Genomic DNA, 24220 nt, shown 5'->3' with positions numbered 1-24220 from the left:
TCTTAACCACTTCTTCGACAGTCTTGAAGGCTTTCCACACTGCTCTCTTCCTCCTGCGCAGTTCTGGTGCCAAGTCATTCCTCATGTTGAGTTCTCGACCCAGGTACACATAGCTGCTGCATTCGGAGATGTTCATTCCATAGAGAGCAAATGGAGTATCAGGGACTAGTTCGTTTTTCATGAGCATCATCTTGTTGAGGTTCAGCTGCAGTCTGACATTTCCACACTCGCGGTCGAAGTCAGCCAGCATTTGTGCCGCTTGGCTAATGTTTGGCGTTACGAGAATGATATCATCAGTGAAGCGGAGGTGGTGTAGTTGCCAACCATCTATCTTCACTCCCATTCTGTATCGGAATAAAGAGTACTCATATGGAGGCCACCGCAGGGGCTCTATAGTCCGCTGAGTCTCATCTAAAATTCTGTCATATGGGCATTTTCGTCTTTTCTGCGAGTCCCAGTTCCTCTCCTTGCTAGTCTGGTGGATTTTTATAATTCTATAGAGCTTAAAAGCCAGGATTTACAAATCTGATTTTAGAATCTCACCTTCCTTTTCCCAAGGCATTTGACCTTGACCTTCTGATCACAGAATTGAGTCTAAAAGTCGAGTGTTTTGTTTTCAGTAAGTTCAGGCGCTGATTTTTTTCCGTGCCACTGCCACACTCCAGGCCGCTCTCCGGACACTTGGGCTGAACCTCACACACAAATGAAGCCCTACAAAACCAGGTAAGCAGAACTCTGCAACCTTGAACTCTAGGCTCAACAAGACCCGGAAACAAGATCCTCTGCCTGCCTCCTCCAATCATCGGCACATTAGGGAGGGGGTCAAACCCAGACACCCCATCCTATCCAAGCCAGATAAATACCTCACCAGCCGACCACCACTACATCCAATTCCCAGCTATCGCCACGCTCCAGGCCGCTCTCTGGAACTGACACACCATAAGACACTTAATACCCATTTCCCATAATTTCCGCACCATATTTGATAGGGTCCAAATATAGTTTGAACCATGGGAACACCTCTAAGGGCAGTTGCAGGCCTCCCTAAAAGCCTCCATCCCTCTCAGAGAGCCTGGCAAGCTACCGGGAGTACACTGCCCACATGGCAGAGCCTAGCAAGCTACCTGTGGCGTATTCCATATGCCAAAAACAGTAACAACAATGGGTGTTATTCACCCAACACCGAAAGAGTCCCCAATACAGCAGCATTAAGAAAGATGAGCAAGGAGAGGCTGAAAAAAATCTCAGGGACAAACTAGACTGTCAAAACAAAGAAAGACTAAAATGACTGTCTGTATTTTCAACATACGTACACTGGCATCAGAAGCATCCATTGAGGACCTGATGGTGCAAGCGCAGAAAATCAAGTACGACATCATAGGTCTGACTGAAACAAGAAGACATAGATCACATCACGCCATTTTTGACACTGGAGAAGAATTGTTTCTCAGAACATGTGGCAACAGAGGCGTCAGTGGCGTTGGTACCTTGTCAACACGAATTTGGTCATGAGCATCAATTCATTCGAATGCCTAACAACCCGAATTGGACGATTCCGCTTGAAAAGATGTGGGTCACTACTGGCAGTTTCTATCTTTGTCGTCTATGCACCAACATCCAACTATGACAAAGAAGAAATTGAGAAGTTCTACATGGAACTGGAGAGGTTCTATAAAGAAGACCACACCTTTTACAAGATCATTGTTGGTAATTGTAATGCCAAGATATACCAAGAATGTTGCCCGAAGAACTCCACATTGGGATCCATGGCCTAGAATGGAACGATCAGGGTGAGAGACTGTTTGAGTTCATCATGTCGACCAAGACAATCCATGGTAACTCACAGTTCCAGAAGACCGAATCTAAACGCTGGACATGGGAGTCTCCCGGTGGACAGTTCCATAATGAAATTGATCACATCATATTCAATCAAAGGTTTTGCCTGACCAATGTCACAGTTGTCCCAAAATCCCAAACAAGATCAGATCACCATCTCCTTCATGCAAAATTCTACTTCACAGATCGGGGAGAAAGGTCTGCAAAGTTTAAGTTTAAGAAGGGAACTCCCAGAATGACCACCAACTGGGCTATTTGACACTATTGCGGCAACGTGGGAAGATACTGTCCTTGACAACATTGACAAGGAATACCATCGACTGGTTCAGCACCTCCATGACTACTCGAAGAATGCTGAGAGTGAGAAAGTCACAGAAGCTTGTCTTTGGAAACTCTCGAGCTCATTCGTCAACGTGGTTTGGCACAAGCCTCAGGCAACCACAAGCTAACATCCAAGCTCACAAAGCTGTGCAGAGAAGCGATAAAGGAAGACCTCAAAGAGAGAAGAGCATCAGTGTTGGCTGATGCGGCAGAATCCAGGAAAAGTATTCGCAATGCTCGCCTGTTCTTTGCCAACTACAAGACCAAGATGACTGCCCTCCGATGTCCTGATGGATCTATCACATCTTCTAGAAAGGCAACAGAGTGGATTAGTCATGACTTTTACTCAGATCTCTTTGACATCCATGTCCACCTGCCCATATACCAAAATTCTGCAAGATGGATATGTCATTGCCAATGTCCTCCCTTCTGAAACCCGACATGCCATATCGTCGGTAAAGACTACAGCACCGATCAGGACAAGGTCAGACCCAAACACCGGAAGAATCTGCTGCAAGTACTCATCAATATACTGGCTCAGCTCTTCACATGCTACCTGTCTGAACACCAGGTTCCATCCTAGTGGAAAACCAGCAGGACCGTTCAGTTGTACAAGAAGGGAGACATCCACGACATCGGCAACTATCGCCTAATCTGCCTGCTGTCTTCTCGTCTACAAGATGTTCAATTGTGTCACCCTGAATAAAATAAGCAGAACACTAGATGAAGGACAACCATGGGAGCAAGCCGAGTTCCGAAAAGGATTCAGCATGATCGACCATATCCACACAGTGACCAAACTCATTGAAGTTTTTCAAGAGTTCAAGATGCTGCTCTGTCTAACGTTCATCGACTTTAAAAAGGCCTTTGATTTTGTTGAGACTAAAGTGGTCATCGAAGCCCTGGCCAAACAGGGTATTCAAACTCAGTACATCAGGATCCTCCGCAAGCTGTATTGGGGATTCAACATCAGGATCTCACCATTCTACAAGGAAGTGATCATTGACGTAAAAAGAGGGGTTCGGCAGGGTGATACCATTTCACCGAAACTCTTCAGTGCCACCCTCGAGAACATCATGGGACGACTGGAAAGGGAAGAGTTTTTTTTTATTTTTAAAATTTAAAAATAAAATACAAATGATAGCAGGCTAATACAAATAAAGAAATGAAAGAGCACTGGCATTCCAGATATATAAAGAAGTCAGATTTTTTAATTGAAATTCTGATTTATGATATGCAGAATAGTCTTGAAGAAGAATCAAAAGAAAGTACTTATTATTCTACTGATATTAGATTGGCTACTAAACTACAATAATGAATAAAAGTGTAACACTGGCATAAGAATTGACAAATTGGGCTTGGAGAAATAATACAACGGGAAAGCCATTTGTCTTAGATGGTCAACCTGGCACTACATACACTGCCCTAAGCACCAAGCATCAACAGAAGTGATACAGGAGTAAATCCTAAGCACAGCTGTATGTGGTCCCAAAAGAAGGAGGAGGAGGAAGAGGAGGAGGAAAAGAAGGAAGAAGACGAAGAAGAAGAAGGAGAACAAGAACAAGAAGAACAAGAACAAGAAAAAGAAGAACAAGAAGATGAAGAAGAAGAAGAAGAAGAAGAAGAAGAAGAACAACAACAACAACAACAACAACAAAACAACCAAAACAACAGTAATATACTAGATAAATGTCAAAGAACAGTAGAAATAATATGGTATGTTATAATTAAGTATATCTGGATTAAATCTTAAAATTTATCTTCATTGGGTCCAACATGTCAAAATAAAATTTGATTTACATTAAAGTGGAGGATTGCCAAGTTACTAAAATCTTGCAAAATTATAAAACTACATAGAAACTAATACAAAAGTTGCCAATATGAAAAACTGAATAAAGGGGCTGGAGTGATAGCGCAGCGGGTAGGGCGTTTGCCTTGCACCTGGCCAACCCAGCATCCCATATGGTCCCCTGAGCAGCGCCAGGGGTAATTCCTGAGTGCAGAGCCAAGAGTGACCCCTGTGAATCTCTAGGTGTGACCCAAAAAGCAAAAAAAAAAAAAAAAAAAAAAAAGAAAGAAAAACTGAATAAAACCAAAAGTAAGGTGGATATACTAATGTTTCAGGTCTGTAAACATATTCCCAGAATTAAAATGTTCTATATCATACTATAAAAATACACTTGCCTAGAAATTTTTATTTAATTAGTATGTTAAAATACAGCAACAACTCAGTAAATCACCAGTATTTATTTTTTCATATTAGGCCAAAGGAAAAGTTATTTTATTCCAAGAAAAAAAATTAAAAAGGGAAATGGAAAAGGGGAAAAATGGTAGGGAAGGAATAATATAAAAGAAAGACGGACATAAGCATCACCCTCCCCCCACACACACACACCCTACAAAATTCAAATGATAGGAAAGTTGCAGGCCAGAATAAGAAAACATCTAACCTAATGAGGTAATGTTCGAAAGGAACAAAGAAATTGAACTATTCTTATTGAAAGCTTCATGATTTGTAGACTTTTATTTCCTTTCAGATAACATTTACAACAGTATATATTTCAGAAGTTAAGCTTTACACCAGATCAAATTTATATCGGTTTATATTTAAAAAAATAAATAATTAAATCTCCATTAAAGTGACAGAAAAATTAATATACTACCATATTAAAGGAAAATAATGAAACGTGTAGCTGCCACTATATTAAAAAACACACAATGTAAAGTTACTGTTTTTTTTTTTTCCTGTTTGAAATTCTCTATTAGGAAACAATTCTCACTCTATCACCAAAAAAATTATATCACCTGAGGGTATGCCATTATTTTAAAAAGCTTAATATTTTGTATAAGTAAAAATAATGCATCATATAATAACTAAACAAAAACTGTATTAAATAGGTAAAGAAATATGATAAGGAAACTAAGAAAGATTGTTCTCTATTCCTGGCATCCAAAAATTAAGTCCTATTTCAAAAGTAAAAGTATTTTCTACAACAGGAATTAAATGCAGTCTGTCACTGTCATCTCATTGCTCATCCATTTGTTCGAGTGGGCACCAGTAACATCTCTATTATGAGACTTGCTCTTACTGTTCTTAGCATATCGAATATGCCTTACTGCTGTGCTATCACTCCAGCTCCTAAAGAAAACTTAGATAGAAATATCCAGTAATATACAAATCTATTACTTACAATGTATTTCAGGCCAAAGGAAACATCATTTTATTTTAGTGGTTGCAAATTAAGAAATCATGCCACTGTGAATTTAACTGAGAAAAAGTACACAGTTCAAATATAGTCTTTTATAAACAATATTCATAACTTTGATTACTGTTAAGGCAATTTTATATCCAGTATAATGTAAGCTATTTTTAATTTTGTCTTTTACATGGTCTAAAAAGAATAATCGGATATGAGAATGATGCCATAGGGGCCAGATAGGGATTCAAGTGGAGACAGGACTGGCTTGCAGCTGCCAAGCCTGTTTCAAGCAAGCATGACACACGATCCCTGGAGGGCTGACAGGAGTAGCCCCCAAGCACAGAGTGGCCATAAGTACCACAGAGCATGTTCCAAATTCCTGAGTATAAACATTATGTTATGAACAATGGAAGAATGAAAAGGATAAAATAAAATTGCTGCCAAAAATTTCAGCTTATTTTCTTAACAAATTCAAAGAATAACATATCTAGAACAAAATAAAATTAGTTAATAAACATTTATACTTAACTTCTTAAGATAAATAACAACAAATAAAGATAAGTGTATTTGTATTATAAACCAATTAGAAATAGCAAAGAATGTCTAATAAGCAGGAAAATTATCATTCTTCATATTCTGAGCTAAAAACTGTTAAATTTCAAATTATTTCATAATTATGGTAAATTTGTTTAATTTATTAATTGATTTATCTTATTTTAGATTCCTTACATGTTGGAGTTTTATGCATAAGAATGTATTATGCTTACTTATACACTGGAAATTTCTTATTCTTTTATCTAATCTCATGTAACATACCTTAGACAGTCTTTTAGAAGGTTCACAGCTTCGGTCTTTACATGGCTTGGATCCTTTTGCATTGTCTAGAGATGAAACTGAGAAATTATATTACATTTTTTCATGAGTATAAAGAACTATATTATAATATTAAAGTTTTCAAAAATAGAAAATGTATTAGTTAATATTTCTCTTCCATTAAGAAACTACACTACATAATCACTCTTATCAGCAAAAATGCCAATCTACAGATTTAATTTATATGTTAGAAAAACCTTTATTTTAGAGTAAACTCAATAATTAATCAGCTATAGCTTTGGGGTAATAGCTCAATGGAATGGAGGTCATGATTTACATGCAGGAGGCCTAAGTTCTAAGCCTGGTGACATATAGTTCCCTAAGTACTGAACCATATTCGTCCCTGAGCTGGGTATGCCTTTCCCAAATAAGCAAACAAAAAAATAGAGCTAGTCAATTTTCTTGGTAGTCCTTGATTATTGATTTTATACATTATCAACAAATTATTTGAACTTTTTAAAATAAATACATGCATATGTAAGTATAAAGATCTCTAAGTCTATCCATAAAATTTAGTATCAACTGACTAAATCTATTTATTCTCTACAAAATTATAAACCGTGACAATATTAGAGAGGGAATAAGTACAGACTACTATAGTGACGATAGTAACTAAAACAATAATTCATGAAAGTAATTTTCAGGAAATTACTATATTTTAGGCATTATTCCAGGATTTTTGGGTATACAAGTAATCATAATTTTTTAAATATCTACCATTTTGAAAATTACATAATGATTCAAGTGGAAGAAAAGCTAGCAATAAACAAGCTACATATACCATGTGATGATAAGGTGGGAAGTATACTAGTTAAAAATAAATGGAGTTGAACTGGGCTGGAGTGATAGCGCAGCAGGTAGGGCATTCGCCTTGCACGATGCCAACCCAGGTTCAATTCCTCCGTCCCTCTTGGAGACCCCGGCAAACTACCAAGAGTATCTCATCCGCACGGCAGAGCCTAGCAAGCTACCTGTGGTATATTCGATATGCCAAAAAACAGTAACCACAAGTCTCACAATGGAGACATTACTGGTGCCTGCTCAAGCAAATCGATGAGCAACGGGATGACAGTGACAGTGGGGTTGAACTGACAGTGCAAAGTAGGGTGTTGCCTCCTAGCACATGACTTACCAGGGTTCGATCCCTGGCACCAAATAGGGTCTATAAATCCCACCAGGAGTGACCTCTGAGCACAGAGCCAGGAGTAAGCTCTGAGTACTGCAGAGATGGCCCCCAAACAAAAAATAAAATAAAAAGACAAAAAGCAGGAGTAGGACACCTCTGGGTGCATGTGTGAGTAAATAGGGAACTGGTGGTCAACAACCACAGCTCCTCCACCGTCCCGGGGTGTGGGTGTGTCTCAAGTGCTCTTTTCACCAACGTGGACCCCAGAGGCTTGCATGGGTGAGCTCCCAACTGAAGAGCAGCAGTCCCAGCCCTGCCATCAAGCCACGCTTCCCTAGCAGCTACAGGAGCAACTTCCGGGCCTCCAGAAGCAACACTTTCCTGCCTCTATCTCTCACAGCACATGCTGGACTGGGAAACAAACTAAAAGTCCCTGGAGGGTGTTTCACTGCCACAAAGACAGCATTAACTCTAACCACATACCAGAAACATTCACAAAGGCAATAATAGTCGTAAGAATTATTTAACACTATATTTTGTCAAGAGGAGAGAAAGGGCCAAGAACACTGAAAATATTTCCAGAATCAGAGAAACTGATTTGAGTTCTGGCATCCAATATGATACCCAACCACCAGCAGCCAAGAACTGATTTCTGAGTGCCTCACCAGGATTAACATCATAGCCAGAGGAAGGAAGGGAGGGGGGGAGGGAAGGATTCCTGGAATTTTCATATGGAACCCCAAGCAGCTAGTAGTAACAAAATTGGCTGGAGTAGCTCTAGTTGGGAAGGAGATGAAGGAACACTTATCTAATTTTCTCAGAAATCTTTTTGGTAATAAGGGCAAGGGCATAAACTAGAAAGACGCATGTCCAGCCTTCAACAGAACCAAAGTGGAAACAGCATAGAACCTTACCAAGTTCACTGAACAAAGACAGTAGTAGGCTGAAAGATACTTCCAGTACTGATGTTAGAACCAAAATATAGCCATTTTAGGTGTGAACCAAAGTGCATCCATTATAGTTGTTAGTTGCCATTTTACTATTCTGTATGATTATGTAACTGACAGCTGAACTGGCAGGAGTCTGAGACCACATTTTGGGAAAGGGAACAGAAAGAACAAAATTTACAATGCTTGTAGAGTGTGTCAGTCAATCAGTAAAACGCAGAAATATAGTGGTCAGCCAGGCATGGAAAAAAATAGAACAAAGGGGCACCCAAAGGTGGCACTAACCAATCAGTTTACAGATCCGTTAGGGAGAAAATATATTTTGGTTTTAGGGTACTTAAACTTTTCCCTGCACTTAGTGGGGTCGTACCTCAACCATTTCTCTATGGAATACAGCCCTGGCTGGGGTCAATCTGTAACAACTCTCTCTCTCCTCTCCTCTTTCCCTCCTCCTTCTCCCCTCCCTCCCCACCTCTCTTTCTTTCTCTCCTCTCTCTTCCTCTCTCCCTCTCTCTCTTCCCTTTCTCTCCTCAATGCCTCCTTCTCCCCCTTCCTCTGTCTCTCTCTGTAACAATTCCTTAAATAAAATTTTTGAACTCCTAATGGGTGTCTTGTGTTTGAATCGTGGACCCTAATATTTGGGGTCTTCCCAGGATTCAAATAGTGGCCCATAAGTGGAAGAAGAGAGTTCTGAAAGCCTCGAGAAGTAAGTCTGTCTCAGTCTGGTTGGAGCCGTGTAGGTCGGTCTAAAATTGTGAGAAACTGGATGCAGTGTCACTCCTGGAGACTGGGACTCCTGGGGGATGGATGCCCTTATTGTTTGCTATCTTCTCCGGGTAGGAGGGCAGTCAGGTTTCCGGGTTCTTTTCTTTTGAACACTCTTGAACTGTCTTTTGTGACCTCTCTTCTCCCCAGCAAGCAATGTTTTGTCGAGTATAGTCTTCGGTTTGTATTGTTGATGTCTGTGTCCATTTAATTATGGGTCAGGAAAATTCAAAAGGGGCTCCCAAACCCCTCGGTTGGGTTCTAAAACATTTCAAAGATTATCAGCGAAGGTTGCAGAATCTAGCAATAAAGTCTATCCTAGCAAATGTCTGGCCACCTTAGGCTTACAACAAATTCGCCAGTATTGAGTTTGCCAGCTTTATAGTAACAAAAGTGCTTTCTTGACTCATTTTAACAAGCAGGAAACAGACTGGTTAGGCTGGGATACAGGGCACAAGGTTTCCAATTGGCTGACAGGGCTAATTTTTCCCTGGAAGTGCTCATTCCTTTCTCAGCCCATCGATTTTTCTCCCTACCATTCTTAGAAGGTCAGATTGATTGATGAACTTCACATGTGTGTATGTGTATGTAATGTTTGTAGTCAGTTTGTCTGTGTGTGTGGAACACTTAAATGTTAGAGCCCAATGCAGGAGATAAGAACTTTGTGAGACAGTGCAGAGTTTTGCCTTGTAAGCCTCAGCTAATTTTAATGAGAAATTATGCTATTTAGTTTAATAACAGAGGTATAGAAATGGTCAAAATTAAATCAAATAAAGTTTTCTCATGTTTTCATAAACACTGACACTGAAAGTGTATTTTTATGCTAGTGTGTCAAAATGTACATATTTGTTTTGTTTCTGTATTGGATTATAAGAATATCTGACCAGAAAATCTTTTGAGTACATAAAAACAGGCTCAAAGAGTAATAGTTTAGTTCAAAATGTGAGTCTCTAGGGTTATAAAATTGGCTGCAAAACTTTCACCCTGCCAGTGTTTTTGATCTCTGAGGTTTTTGGTAACTTAAATCTCTAGAGTTACTTAGCAAAGAGTTAATAATGAGTTATAACTAGATAATAATGGAAATAATAATGGATAATAATCTCATTGTCAGCCTGATAGTCTGAAGTCACAGAATTATACCTTGGTAAAAGTTTTAAAGATATCAGGCTTCCCTGCTGGAATATCATACCAGCTTCAGAACTTCTTACTGAAAATAATGAGTCACTTTAAAATTCAAGCAGTTAACAACAGCCCTTTGGGCTTTAGTGGTTTCTGAGAAAGGAGAATTGTGTGGGTGAGGTGCAAGGCCCTGAGCTGCCTCAGCACCCACGGTCGATGCCCCACTCGAGAAAATAACAAGTCCATTTTCATTTCCAGACTATTGTTTATTAGTCTGCTATTATTAAGATAATTTTGTTTCATGTAAGATTTGTTACCAGGTTCAACCTAGTCTTGACCTTAAGAGTAATAGTTCGTTCACAAATCTAAAATCCTTACTGTTTCATGATAATCTGTGAGTGTTTTAATTCTTTTATATTGGTTTCCCTAGAAATTAGAATTCTAAAGATAAAACTTTTAGTATGATTCGGTTAATTCCTAATGTGAAGTGAACTTTTGCCAACTGAATATATGTCATAGGAACTTTAATTGTGGGCACTGTAAACCTTTTTGGATATCTAAAGAACTGATGTACCTAAAGAACAGTGCTTTTGAACAGCACTGCAGAGTACAGGTTTCTCATGCTAAATGAGAACAACGATTGGCAAGTTCCAGTAAAGGAAATGTGTAGAAAATCTGAGGTTCTGTTTGAGAGGAACTGATCAAATTGTATTGTTATAAGAAACTCAAATTACATCTGCAGAATTGTTCTAATACCTTTGTGGCAATATCTATAAAAAGATTATTAGATGGATGATCCAGACTCCTGATACAGTGCACTCAGACAACTGGAGTCTTTTAAAAGGTTATAGGAAAAATCAAGGCATTCAACATGGGATTAAATGAACTGAACATGAAGTTAAACTGTATGCTTTATCCCTACAGATACATAGCTTCCTTTGACTAAGACCCACAGCAAACAGGTGTATTGTATCTCATTGTGAGTACAGTGAAGCATTTACTCTTTTCTTCGTTGAACCCTCCGTATGTTTTTGATCCTTCATGGTACTGTTAGTTTGCATAAATCTAGATAAAGATCTTTGCTCTCTGTAATAGGGTCTACCTCTCATGCAGATAGAAAAACCAGCCCTGGGACCCCAAAACCCTCCTAGAGAAACAGTCAAAGGGACTAGTCTAAATGACAGGAGCAATTAAAATAAACCTCATAGAGACCCTAAGGCAAGCCAGCCACTGGGTGGACTGGAAATAGTCCCTGCTACGGAAAATGAGGAATCTGGAGATCTGCAGTGAATGACTCAGCCTGGGCCCTGCTCTCTGCAACAGAAACCTGGAAACTAAGATCCTTCCCAGCCCTGTAGAGGTGATAGGATGGGCTCCTTTTTCCAGGACCTACAGAAAGTAAACTGCCCAGGGCAATACCCAGCTCACCCTGCAGGCTCTGGGCCACCTCCAGCTCATTCTGGGACCTGACCTTCACATCTTATGGCCAGGCCTGGGTAACTCTGACGTGTCAGATAAAAAAAATAATAATGTCACTGGTGGTGTATCTCCTGTCTTTAGCCAATCTCAGGGACTTCTAAGTAAATAATCAGGCACCCCAAATGGAGAGCTCTCCAGTCTTGCTGATTTAATGCAAGGGAACAAGTCTGATTTATTAAATCATCTGGCAAATTTAAAGTGAAGATGGAGAGTAAATTATGTTTCTATAACTTGCCTCTTTTGTAAAAATCAGATTATAGCTCTACAAAGGTGACTGAATAAATGCTAATAGGCTTGTTTAAACAACTATCTAACCTTTCAGATAAAGAAAACTGAAATTACATGCTGAGTATTATTTAATAACCTCAAAGAAACAGTGGATCAGGTTGTTACTAAAGGACACAAGACTACAAAAGAAGAAATGAGAGCCGAAACGACAAACTGCTATCAGAATTAACAGAATTGAAGAGTATGGTAAGTGTAATTAAAAAAAACAATAATAACTGAAAAGCCTGGCTACAGAATGTCAGAATCCAAGGATAAAACCAGTGAGATCCAGGATGAGATCAGAAAGCTTCTATAAACAAAACACAATGGGAAAAAGTCTCCAAACAAATGAATAGCACATATAGAGCTATGGAATGAGTTCAAGAGAAACAATATAACAATTATCAGAGCCTCTGAAGAAGAGGAAGGTGATGTTGATTCTTTCACTAATGAAAATCACAACTGAAAAATTTACAGAGCTGAGGAGTATAGGTGCCCAGATTTAAGAAGCCTACAGGATTCCAACCAAGAGAGATCCAAATAAAAATACTCTTAGGCACATCATAACCAGGTAAGGAAAAAATGGTAGGATATTGTTTCAGAATTCAATGATATTAGTGCCTCATCAAGAATAATTTACCTGTAGTTTGGTCACTGTTTCTTTTGAAGTGCAGAAGCTTCTTAGTTTGATGTAGTCCCATTTGTTTATGTTTGCTTCCACTTGCATGGTCAGTGCTGTTTCATCCTTAAAGATGCTTTTAGCTTCAATGTCATGGAGAGTTCTGCCTACATTTTCTTCTGTGAACCTTATAGATTCATGTCTAATATTGAGGTTTTTAATCCACTTTGATCTGACTTTTGTGCCTGGTATTAGACAGATGTCAGAGTTCGTTTTTTGGCAGGTAGTTATCCAGTTTTCCCAGCACCACTTGTTGAAGAGGCATTCCTTGTTCCACTTTGCATTTCTTGCCCCTTTGTCAAAAATTAAGTGGCCATATATTTGGGGGTCTGTGACAGGATGTTCAACTCTGTTCCATTGGTCACTGTTCCAGCAGGTCTGTTTTTATCCCAATACCATGCTATTTTAATAACTACTGCTTTGTAGTAGAGTTTGAAGTTGGGGAATGTGATGCCACTCATCTTCTTTTTTCCAATGATTGCTTTAGCTATTCATGCGGGTTTATTGTTCCATATAAATTTCAGGAGTATTTTGTCTATTTCTTTGAAAAATGTCATGGGTATCCTGATAGGGACTGCATTAAATTTGTATAGTGCTTTGGCTAGTATTGCCATTTTGATAATGTTAATTCTCCCTATCCATGAGCAGGGGATGTGTCTCCATTTCCTAGTGTCCTACTTAATTTCTTGAAGTAGTGTTTTGTAATTTTCCTTGTATAGGTCTTTCACCTCATTGGTTATGCTGATTCCAAGGTACTTGATTTTCTGAGGTATTATTGTGAATGGGATTTTTTTTAATGTCTCTTTCTTCTCTTTCATTATTTGTATATAAGAAAGCCACGGACTTTTGGGTGTTGATTTTGTAGCCTGACACTTTACTATAGAAATTTATTGTTTCTAGGAGCTTTTCTAGAGTCTTTAGGGTTTTCCAAGTATAGTATCATATCATCTGTAAATAGTGATAACTTGATCTCTTCCTTTCCTATCTGTATGCCCTTGATATCTTTTTCTTGTCTAACTTCTATGGCCAGGATTTCCAGTACTATATTGAATAGGAGTGGCGAAAGCAGACAACCTTGCCTTGTGTCCGACCTTAGAGGGAAGGCTTTCAGTTTTTCCCCATTGAGAATGATACTTGCCATGGGCTTTTGGTAGTTGGCTTTGACTCTGTTGAGGAAAGTTACTTTGATGCCCATTCTGCTGAGAGTTTTCATCATAAATGGGTGCTAAATCTTGTCAAATGCCTTCTCTGTATCTATTGATATAGTCATATGGTTTTTATTATTTCTTTTGTTAATATGATGAATTATGTTGATTGACTTCTGAATGTTAAGCCATCTTTGCATCCCTGGGATGAATCCTACTTGGTCATAATGTATGATCTTTTTGATGAGTCCTTGGATTCTATTTGCTAACATTTTATTGAGGATCTTTGTGTCTGTGTTCATCAAGGATATCGGTCTGTAATTCTCTTTCTTTGTGGTATCTTTGTGTGTTTTTAGTATCAGGGTGATATTTGCTTCATAGAAACTGTTTGGAAGTATTTTTGATACTTTAATTTTCTGGAAAAGCTTAGAGAGGATTGGGAGTAAGTCCTCTTTAAAGGTTTGGAAGAATTCAGTAGTAATCCATCTGGGCCAGGACTGCATTTCAAAAGTAACAGTGACCAAAATACAGAAAGAGCCCACAGAATGGGAAAGAATATTTACCAATACCCATCTGATAAGGGAGTAATATCCAGGATATACAAGACACTTGTAGAACTGTACAAGAAAAAAACCTCCAACCCCATCAAAAAAATGGGGAGAAGAAATGAACAGAAGTTTCCTCAAAAAAGAAGTACAAATGGTCAAAAGACACATGAAAAAATGTTTCGCATCACTAGTCATCAGGGAGATGCAAATCAAAACAACAATTAGATATCATCTCATACCACAGAGATTGGCACATATTCAAAAGAACAAAAGCAACCAATGCTGGTGTGGATGTGGGGCAAAGGGACGCTCCTTCACTGTTGGTGGGAATGCAGACTGGTCCAACCTTTCTAGAAAACAATATGGACAGTCCTTTAAAAACTAGAAATTGAGCTTCCATATGACCCTGCAATACCATTTCTGGGAATATATCCCGAGGTTTCAAAAAAGCACAGTAGAAATAACATCTGTAATGATATGTTCATTGCAGCACTGTTCACAATAGCCAAAATATGGAAACAACCCGAGTGCCCTAAAATAGATGACTGGTTAAAGAAACTTTGGTACATCTACACAGTGGAATACTATGCAGCTGTACGGATAGATGAAGTCATGAAATTTACTTATAAATGGATAAACATGGAGAGTATCATGCTAAGTGAAATGAGTCAGAAAGAGAGGGACAGACATAGAGGGACTGCACTCATCACTCATTTGTAGAGTCTAGGGTAGCATCACATGAGGCCGACACCCAAGGACGGTAGATGCAGGGGTCAGGGGGATTGACCCATAGCTGGAAGACTGCTTCATGAGCAGAGGGGAGAAGGCAGATGGAATAGAGAAGGGATCACGAAGAAAATGATGGCTGGAGGAACCAGTTGGGATGGGAGATGCATGCTGAAAGTAGATAATGGACCAAACATGATGACCTTCAGTGTCTGTACTGCAAGCCATAATGCCCAAAAGTAGAGAGAGAGTATGGGGAATATTGTCTGCCTTAGAAGCAGGGCGAGGATGGGATGGGGGAAGGTATACCCGGGATACTGGTGGTGGGGAATGTGCACTGGTGGAGGGATGGGTGTTTGATCATTGTGAGATTGTAACCCAAACATGAAAGTTTGTAACTATCTCATGGTAATTCAATAAAATTTAAAAAATTTTTTAAAAAAAGAATAATCTACCAAGTCAGACAATCATTCATATCTAAAGGATAAACACAGACCTTAACAGATAAGTAACAGCTCAGTAATTTCATAACCTCAAAACTATTTCTACAAAATCTGAAGAGCTTATTTAAGGAAAAAAATCCCAAAACACCTATTACTTCTACAGAATGAGAGCAAAAATCTCCTACATGTCAATGATCTCACTCAATATCAATGGCCAAAATGTACCAATCATAATACAAAAAGTGTAGGATGGATCAGAAAACTGAACCCAACTTTCTGCTGTCTATAGACACATTTGAACAATCAGAGGAAATACAGGTTCAAAGTCAAAGAACAGAAAACATTATTTCAAGCAAGCAATACTCTTTAAAAAGGCAGTGGTGACTTTACTCCAATCAGACAACATAGACATGAAATTAAAAAAAATAATAAGCATATGGATGGGGATGTCCCTTTTTCATGATCCAAAGATATGAATATTATGACGGACTCTCTCTCCCATACATTGATACACCAAACAATGGGTCACCAAAACTTGAAAAGAAAGCACTTGCTTTGAATAAAAATATGGAACATATGACCTTAGCAGCCATATATATGTTCTCAAAAGCCAAATATACATTCTTCTTAACGGCATATGTGACACTCTCCAAGACAGACAATGTGTTGAGTCAAAAACCATACATCCAGAGCTTCACAGCTATTGCAGTGTGGGACTGCTGGCTTTAGAAGCAACTGCATACCTCTAAGAGTATGATTCCTGGCTTTAGAAGCAACTGCATACCTCTAAGAGTATGATTCCTGATTCCTTCTTTAAATCAGGTTTTTGATCTGAATTCCTTGGAGCACAGCCCAGCTGATGCTACCCAACTTAGGTACAGTAAAGACCAAGGCTGTGTCTGCTTTCCGCACACAGGCCTTCGGGGCAGGCATCCTTTGACACAGTCTCCTGGAGGCCCCCTGGGGAAAGCAGTGGAATCTGGAATCTAGATGAGTTTCTGATGCCCAGATTTCCCTGGCAGAGTGTGGCCTCTGTCCATGGATAATTGCAACCACATATCAGACAGGCGGTGGAGGTAGATTGCTGACTGTCTAGGAGCAAGGGCAAGGAGTGAAAGACACGACTCTGCATGAAGATTTTTTTCTATGGGCCACCAAGAGGTTCTGAAGGGACAATGGACGGTCCTAATTCCACAGCTCAGACCAGTGGTGGGTGTGGTTTTCCCAGCAAGCAGCCTTCTTAGTGGCTGCTGATCTCCCCCACCATATCCCATAAGATACACAAATTGGCCTCTTCTACATAACTCTCACCAGGGCAGCCTAGCTACCCCGAACATATTAGGCCAAAACTCCATTAGCCCCTACTCCAATAAGTATCCCTCCTAAATCCACAAAAATAACAGTAAGCACAAGAAACAATACAAACCTAATCAAAAAATAACAGAGATGAAATGGGGGGATATTTAATAAGCTCAGAGAATCAGTGGAATGGATAGCCAATAAAAAACAGGAGGATATGAGAGAAACAGTGGGATGGGCATTCAATAAACTACAGGAGGACATGAAAGCAGAAATAAGAAAACTACAATCTGAAATATCATTAATAAAAAAATCAGTAGATGATTTAATGTAGTCCCATTTGTTGATCTCTGTTTTTACTAGATTGCTTAGTTCCGTGTCACCTTTGAAGATACCTTTATCTTCAATATCGTGGAGGGTTTTGCCAACCTTGTCTTCAATGTACCTTATGGTTTGTGGTCTAATGTTGAGGTCTTTAATCCATTCTGATCTGACTTTTGTGCATGGTGTCAGGTCAAGGTCTAAGCCCATTTTTTTGCATGTGGTTGTCCAGTTGTGCCAGCACCATTTGTTAAAGAGGCTTTCTTTGCTCCACTTCACATCTCTTGCTCCCTTATCAAAGATTAGATGATCATACATTTGGGGCTGTGTGTAGGGATATTCCACCCTGTTCCATTGTTCTTCGGCTCTGCCTTTGTTCCAGTACCATGCTGTTTTAATTGTTACTGCTTTGTAGTAAAGTTTGAGGTTGGTGAGGGTGATCATCATCTTTTTCCCAAGAATTGTTTTAGCTATCCATGGATGTTTGTTGTTCCATATGAATTTTAGGATTGCTTGATCCGTTTCTTTGAAGAATGTCATGGGTATCCTTATAGGGATCGCGGTGAATCTGTATAATGCTTTGGGGAGTATTGCCATTTTGACAACATTGATTCTCCCTATCCATGAGCAGGGGATATGTTTCCATTTCCTCATGTCCTCTTTTATTTCATGGAGTAGCGTTTCATAGTCTTCTTTGTAGATGTCTTTTACTTCTTTGGTTAAGCTGATTCCGAGGTACTTGATTTTCTGGGGCACGATTGTGAATGGGATTGCTTTTTTCATGTCCCTTTCCTCTGCCTCATTGTTTGCGTATAGGAAGGCCATGGATTTTTGGGTATTGATTTTGTAGCCTGCAACTTTCCTGTATAAGTCTATTGTTTCAGTGACCAGAATACAAAGACTATCCACAGAATGGGAAAGGATATTTACACAATATCCATCAGATAAGGGGTTGATATCAATGGTATATAAAGCACTGGTTGAACTCTACAAGAAGAAAACATCCAAACCCATTAAAAAATGGAGCGAAGAAATAAATAGAAACTTTACCAAGGAAGAAATACGAATGGCCAAAAGGCACATGAAAAAGTGTTTTACATCACTAATCATCAGAGAGATGCAGATCAAAACAACCACAAGATACCACCTCACACTACAGAGACTAGCACACATCAAAAAGAACAAAAGCAACCGCTGTTGGAGAGGATGTGGGGAGAAAGGGACCCTTCTACACTGCTGATGGGAATGCCGACTGGTTCAGCCCTTTTGGAAAACAATATGGACGATTCTCAAAAATTTAGATATTGAGCTCCCATTTGACCCAGCAATACCACTACTGGGACTATATCCCAGAGAGGCAAAAAAGTATAGTCAAAATGACATCTGCACTTATATGTTCATCGCAGCACTGTTTACAATAGCCAGAATCTGGAAAAAACCCAAATGCCCTAGAACGGATGACTGGTTGAGGAAACTTTGGTACATCTATATAATGGAATACTATGCAGCTGTTAGAAAAAAGGAAATCATGAATTTTGCATATAAGTGGATCAGCATGGAAAGTTTCATGTTGAGTGAAATGAGTCAGAGAGAGACAGACATAGAAAGATTGCACTCATCTGTGGTATATAGAATAACAGATTGGGAGACTAACACCCAAGAATTGTAGAAATAAGTACCAGGAGGTTGACTCCATGGTTTGGAGGCTGGCCTCACATTCTGGGGAAAGGCAACTCAAAGAAGGGATCACCAACTATAATGTAGTCGAAGGCCATGCAGGGGAAGTGTGTTGTGGGCTGAATGAGGGCTAGAGACTGAGCACAGAGGCCTCTCAACACCTTTACTGCAAACCACAACAGCTAACTAGAGAGAGAGAACAGAAGGGAATGCCCTGCCACAGTGGCAGGGTGGGGTGGGGGGAGATGGGATTGGGGAGGGTGGAAGGGAAGCTCGGTTTACTGGTGGTGGAGAATGGGCACTGGTGAAGGGATGGGTTCCTGAACTTTGTATGAGGGAAGTATGAGCACAAAAGTGTATAAATCTGTAACTGTACCCTCACGGTGATTCACTAATTAAAAATAAATAAATTTAGAAAAAAATCAGTAGATGAAATGAAAACCTCAATGGATGCCCTCAACAGTACAGTAACAAAAACTGAAGACAAAATCAGTGAGCTTGAACATGAGCTATAGAAAACCTCCAAGAAACTACAGATGATGGAAAAAGACCTCAAAATAACCCAAGGGCAAGCAAGAGAACTATGAGATGAATTCAAGAAGAACAATATAATAATTATCAGAGTACCCAGAGGGACAAAAGGCAACCCAGTGAGGAAGTAACAGTCAAAGACATCATTGCTGAAAAGTTCCCAGAGATGGAGAATGCAGGCATTCAGATTCAAGAAGCCCGAATGATACCAGCAAAAAGTGACCCTAATAAAAAGACTCCAAGACATATCTTAATCCGAATGACAAATGCCATACAGGTGCAATACTGAAAGTAGCAATGTAAAAGAAGGGCATTTCGAACAAATGAGCATCCCTTAGATTTACAGCCAATTTACTGAATGAAACTCCCAGGATACAGTCAATGGTGTGATATAGTTAAAAAAAAAAGTGAAAGGAAGGCCTCACCAAGAATACTTTACCCAGCTAGACTCTAACTCAGATATGAAGAAATGATACACAACTTTATGGATAAGCAAGACGTCAGGAACTTCAGAGACCCAAAACTAACTTTGAATGAACTGAAGGGTCTATGCTAAGGCAAGACAAACCCCACAAACACAACAAATATCTAGAGGGAAAAATAGCACAAAATCCTATGACAATAATCTCTCTCAATGTCAATGGCCTAAACGCACCAAATAAGACATAGGTTGGAAAAATGGGTTAAAAAGTTGAATCCAACATTCTTCTGCCTACTAAAGAAGATCTGAATAGTAAGACTAAAGACAAACTCAAAAGCTAGGAAACAATTCTTCAAACAACTTTTACAAAAAGAACCGTGTGTCCATAATAGTATAAGCACTGCACATGTACATCAGGAAGAAATTACACCGCTAAACATACACATACCCAATAAGGGAGCAGCAACATACTCAAAGCAACTACTAATACAAATCAAGGAGGATACTGGCAGCAATACAATAGTAGCTGGAGACTGCAATACTGCTTTGTCACCTCCTGATAAAGCAAAGAGATTAAAACTTAGCATGAAAATACTGACTTTCAAGGATGAAATGAAACAGAGGGGGGTTTTATTGAGAGAGATATGGATATAGATAATATATGTATATATAAATACATAGAGATTTATAAGCCACCTATAAGCAACCTCCTGCCAGTGCCAGATAATCTACTCATCAGCCACTGTCCAGAAATCATGGTTGCTTCTCCCAGAAAGGAGCATAAAATGAGGTCCCCATAACCATGCCACCGGACTCTGTGCCAGGCTGTTTTCACTAGGGGCACCCCAGAGGGGGGTGGGTGAAAGCCCTCCCCACCCCAAGGGACTCAGCCCCGGCAGCCAACCTCCACAACCCAACCACTGCCACGCTCCAGGCCACTTTCCACACACTCAGTGAACTTCACGTATGAGTGAATATGTTCCTAAGCCACAGAACCACTTTCACGGTCATGTGACACATAAGACACTCTCTACTCATTTATCATAATTACTACATCATATTTGATTGACGGCAAGATGGCATTGATGCCACCTGAACCCTTCACGTTCTCCTGAATCGGCTCACCATCTCGCCTTAGACAACATGCAATTCAGCACGCCAGGAATGGAACTCTATGTGTGATCCCTGCTGGAACTCTATGCTTGATTCCTGATGGACATCGCTGGATGATTTGCAAGATTCGGACAGAATGGCATCGGTGGAGCAAGGAGAAACTGTCTCTGCCTGCCCCGGCCAGGCCAAAGTCGCAGCACCGTAGGACATAAAGCCGTGGTAGCAGTGCGCACAGTGGCTTATCCACTGTGGGATGCTATCAGCCATGCACCGGGTGACCTGGGACTCAGTGCAGGTGTTCGATCTGGCATAGTTCTCCTCGATAGTTCTTGAGCCAGTTAGTCAACAAGAATTTTAGGAAATTGAAGAAACACTCTCAATGGGTTTTTATAAGGCAAATAACACCTTGATGCCAAAAGTAGACAGCAACACCACAAAAAAAGAGAACTTAAGTCAGATATCCCTTATGAGAAGAGATGTGAAGGTACTCAACAAAATTCTAGTAAATAGCATCAAAACATCACCAAAAAGATGATATATCATGATTCATGATATAGCAGGATTCACACCAAGGTTGCAAGGATGGTTTAATTCGCAAGTCAATCAACAAAATATACCATACCAATAGCACTGTAGCATTGTAGCACTGTCGTCCATTGTTCATCGATTTCCTCAGGTGGGCACCAGTAAAGTATCCATTGTGAGATTTGTTGTTACTGTTTTTGGCATATCAAATACACCACAGGTAACTTGCCAGGCTCTGCCATGTGGGCAGGATACTCTCAGTAGCTTGCTGGGCTCTCCGAGAGGGACAAAGGAATCCAACACAGTTTGGCTGTGTGCAAGGCAAATGCCCTACCCGCTGTGCTATTGCTCCAATAAAAGAAAAAAATATGACCATACTAATAGAGCAAGAGAAAGTATCTGACAAGATCCAGCACCCATTGATGAACAAAAAAAATTCAACAAAATTTTAATAATCAAAACAGCATGGTACTGGAAAAAGGCAGAGTCGCAGACCAATGGAACAGGGTGCAATATCTCTACACACATCCCCGAATGTATGAACATCTAATCTTAGATAAGGGAGCAAGAAATATGAAGTGGAGCAAAGAAAGCCTCTTTAGCAAATGGTGCTAGCATAACAGAACAACCACATGCAAAAAAATGGGTTTAGACCTCGACCTAACACCATGCACAAAAATCAGATTAAAGTAGATTAAAGACCTCAACATCAGACCAGAATCCAAAAGGTACATTGAAGACAAGGCTGGTAAAACCCATCACGACATTTAAGCTAACGATATCTTCAAAGATAACATGCCACTGACAAACCAAGTAGAAACAGAAAGAAAACAAATGGGACTATCTTAAACTAAGAAGCTTCTGCACCACAAAAGATACAGTAACCAAAATACAAAGACAACCTATGAAATGGGAAAGAATATTCACCTAATACGCATCAGATAAGGGGTTGATATCAAGAATATACAAGGCACTGGTTGAACTCCACAAGAAGAAAACATCCAACCCCATCAAAAAATGGGGCAATGAAATGAACAGAAAATTTCTCAAGGAAGAAATACAAATGGCAAAAAAGCACATGAAATAATGCTCTTTTTCACTAATCATCAGAAAGTTGCAGATCAAAACAACTCAGATACCACCTCACAACACAGAGACTGGCACACATCCAAAAGAATAAAAGCAACCAGTGTTGGCATGGATGTGGGGAGAAAGTGACCCTCTTACACTGCTCGTGGGAATGCTGACTGATTCAGGCCTTTTGGAAAACAGTATGGACGCTTCTCAAAAAATTAGAAATTGAGCTCCCATTTGACCCAGCAATACCACTTCTGGGAATATATTCCGGAGAGGCAAAACCGTATAGTCGAAATGACATCTGTACTCAAATGTTTATTGCAGCACTGTTTACAATAGCCAGAATCTGGAAAAAAACCCCGAGTGCCCAAGAACAGATGAGTGGTTAAAGAAACTTTGGTACATCTTCACAATGGAATACTATGCTGCTGTTAGAAAAGATGAAGTCTTTTCTATAAGCATATAAGTAGATCAACATGGAAAGTATCATGCTAAGTGAAATGAGTCAAAAAAAGAGATAGACATAGAAATATTGCACTCATCTGTGGAATATAAAGTAACAGGATTGGAGACTAGCACCCAAGAATAGTAGAGATAAGTACCAACAGGTTGGCTCCATGGCTTAGAAGCTGGCCTCACATGCTGTAGGAAAAGGCAGCTCAGATAAAGAAGGGAACACCAGGTAAAGTGTGGTTGGAGGACCTGCTGGGGATGGGAGATGCATACTGAAAGTAGACTATAGATCAAACATGATGGCCACTCAATGCCTCTGTTGCAAACCACAACACCCAAAAGGAGAGAGAGAACAAAAGGGAATGCCCTGCCACAGAGGTGGGGTGGTGTAGGGGGGATGGGCTTGGGAGGGTGAGAGAATACTGGGATCATCAGTGGTGGAGAATGGGCACTGGTGGAGGGATGGGTACTTGAGCATCATATGACTGGAACACAAGCACAAAAAGTTGTAAGTCTGCAAATAAATAAATAAATAAATAAATAAATAAATAAATAAAACAAAAACCTCAACAAAATGGGAATTGAAGGAATTTTCCTCAATATAGTAAAGCTACCTATCACAAGCCCACAGCACACACTTTTCTCAATGAAAAACTAAAAGCCTTCCCTCTAAGATCAAGCACAAGAGAACTTTTCCCACTATCACTATTTATATTCAGTAAAGTACTATATATACTTGCCATACCAATTAAGCAACAGATATCAGACACCCAGATAGGAAAGAGATAAGTCAAGAATTTACTATTTGCAGATCATATGATGCTATACTTAGAAAAATCCTAAAACTTACAAAAATCTAGAAACAATAGATTTATATAATAAAGTGGCAGGTTACAAAATAAATACCCAAAAGTCCATGACTTTCATATGTGCATTTAATGAAAGAGAAGACATTTAAACACTCTTGTTCACAACTATGCCTCATAAAATCAAGTGCCTCAGAATTAGTTTAACTAAAGAGGTAAAGGACCTGTAAAAAGGAAATTACAAGACACTACCTTCAAGAAATAAAAAGAGGACACAAGGAAATGGAGACATATCTGCTACTTATGGATTAAAAAGTTTAAGTTTGTGAAAATTGCAATACTATCCAATGCATCATACAGATTCAAGACATGGGACAGTAGGTTATTGTAGAAGGATAGCCATGACATTTTTCAAAGAAATAGATAAAACACTCCTGAAATTCATATGGTAAAACGAACCCCCAAGAGTAGCTAAAGCAATCCCTGGGAATAAGTGAGAGAACTCACATTCCCCAACTTCAAT

The 24220-nt window shown here is 39.5% G+C and overlaps 1 protein-coding gene across 1 annotated transcript in view; it reads right to left on the bottom strand.

Moving 5' to 3' along the window:
- The window catches only part of ZPBP (zona pellucida binding protein), a 180353-nt gene that overhangs the window by 60841 nt on the left and 95292 nt on the right, over positions 1-24220 (bottom strand). Inside the window, exon 7 of the mRNA XM_055124810.1 lies at positions 6174-6250. Within this exon, the coding sequence (XP_054980785.1) occupies positions 6174-6250 (77 nt within the window). The remainder of the gene's footprint in view (positions 1-6173; positions 6251-24220) is intronic.

Source organism: Sorex araneus, chromosome 2 (genome assembly GCF_027595985.1).
Source record: "Sorex araneus isolate mSorAra2 chromosome 2, mSorAra2.pri, whole genome shotgun sequence".
NCBI lineage: Eukaryota > Metazoa > Chordata > Mammalia > Eulipotyphla > Soricidae > Sorex > Sorex araneus.
This window is presented reverse-complemented; position numbering and strand designations above follow the sequence as displayed.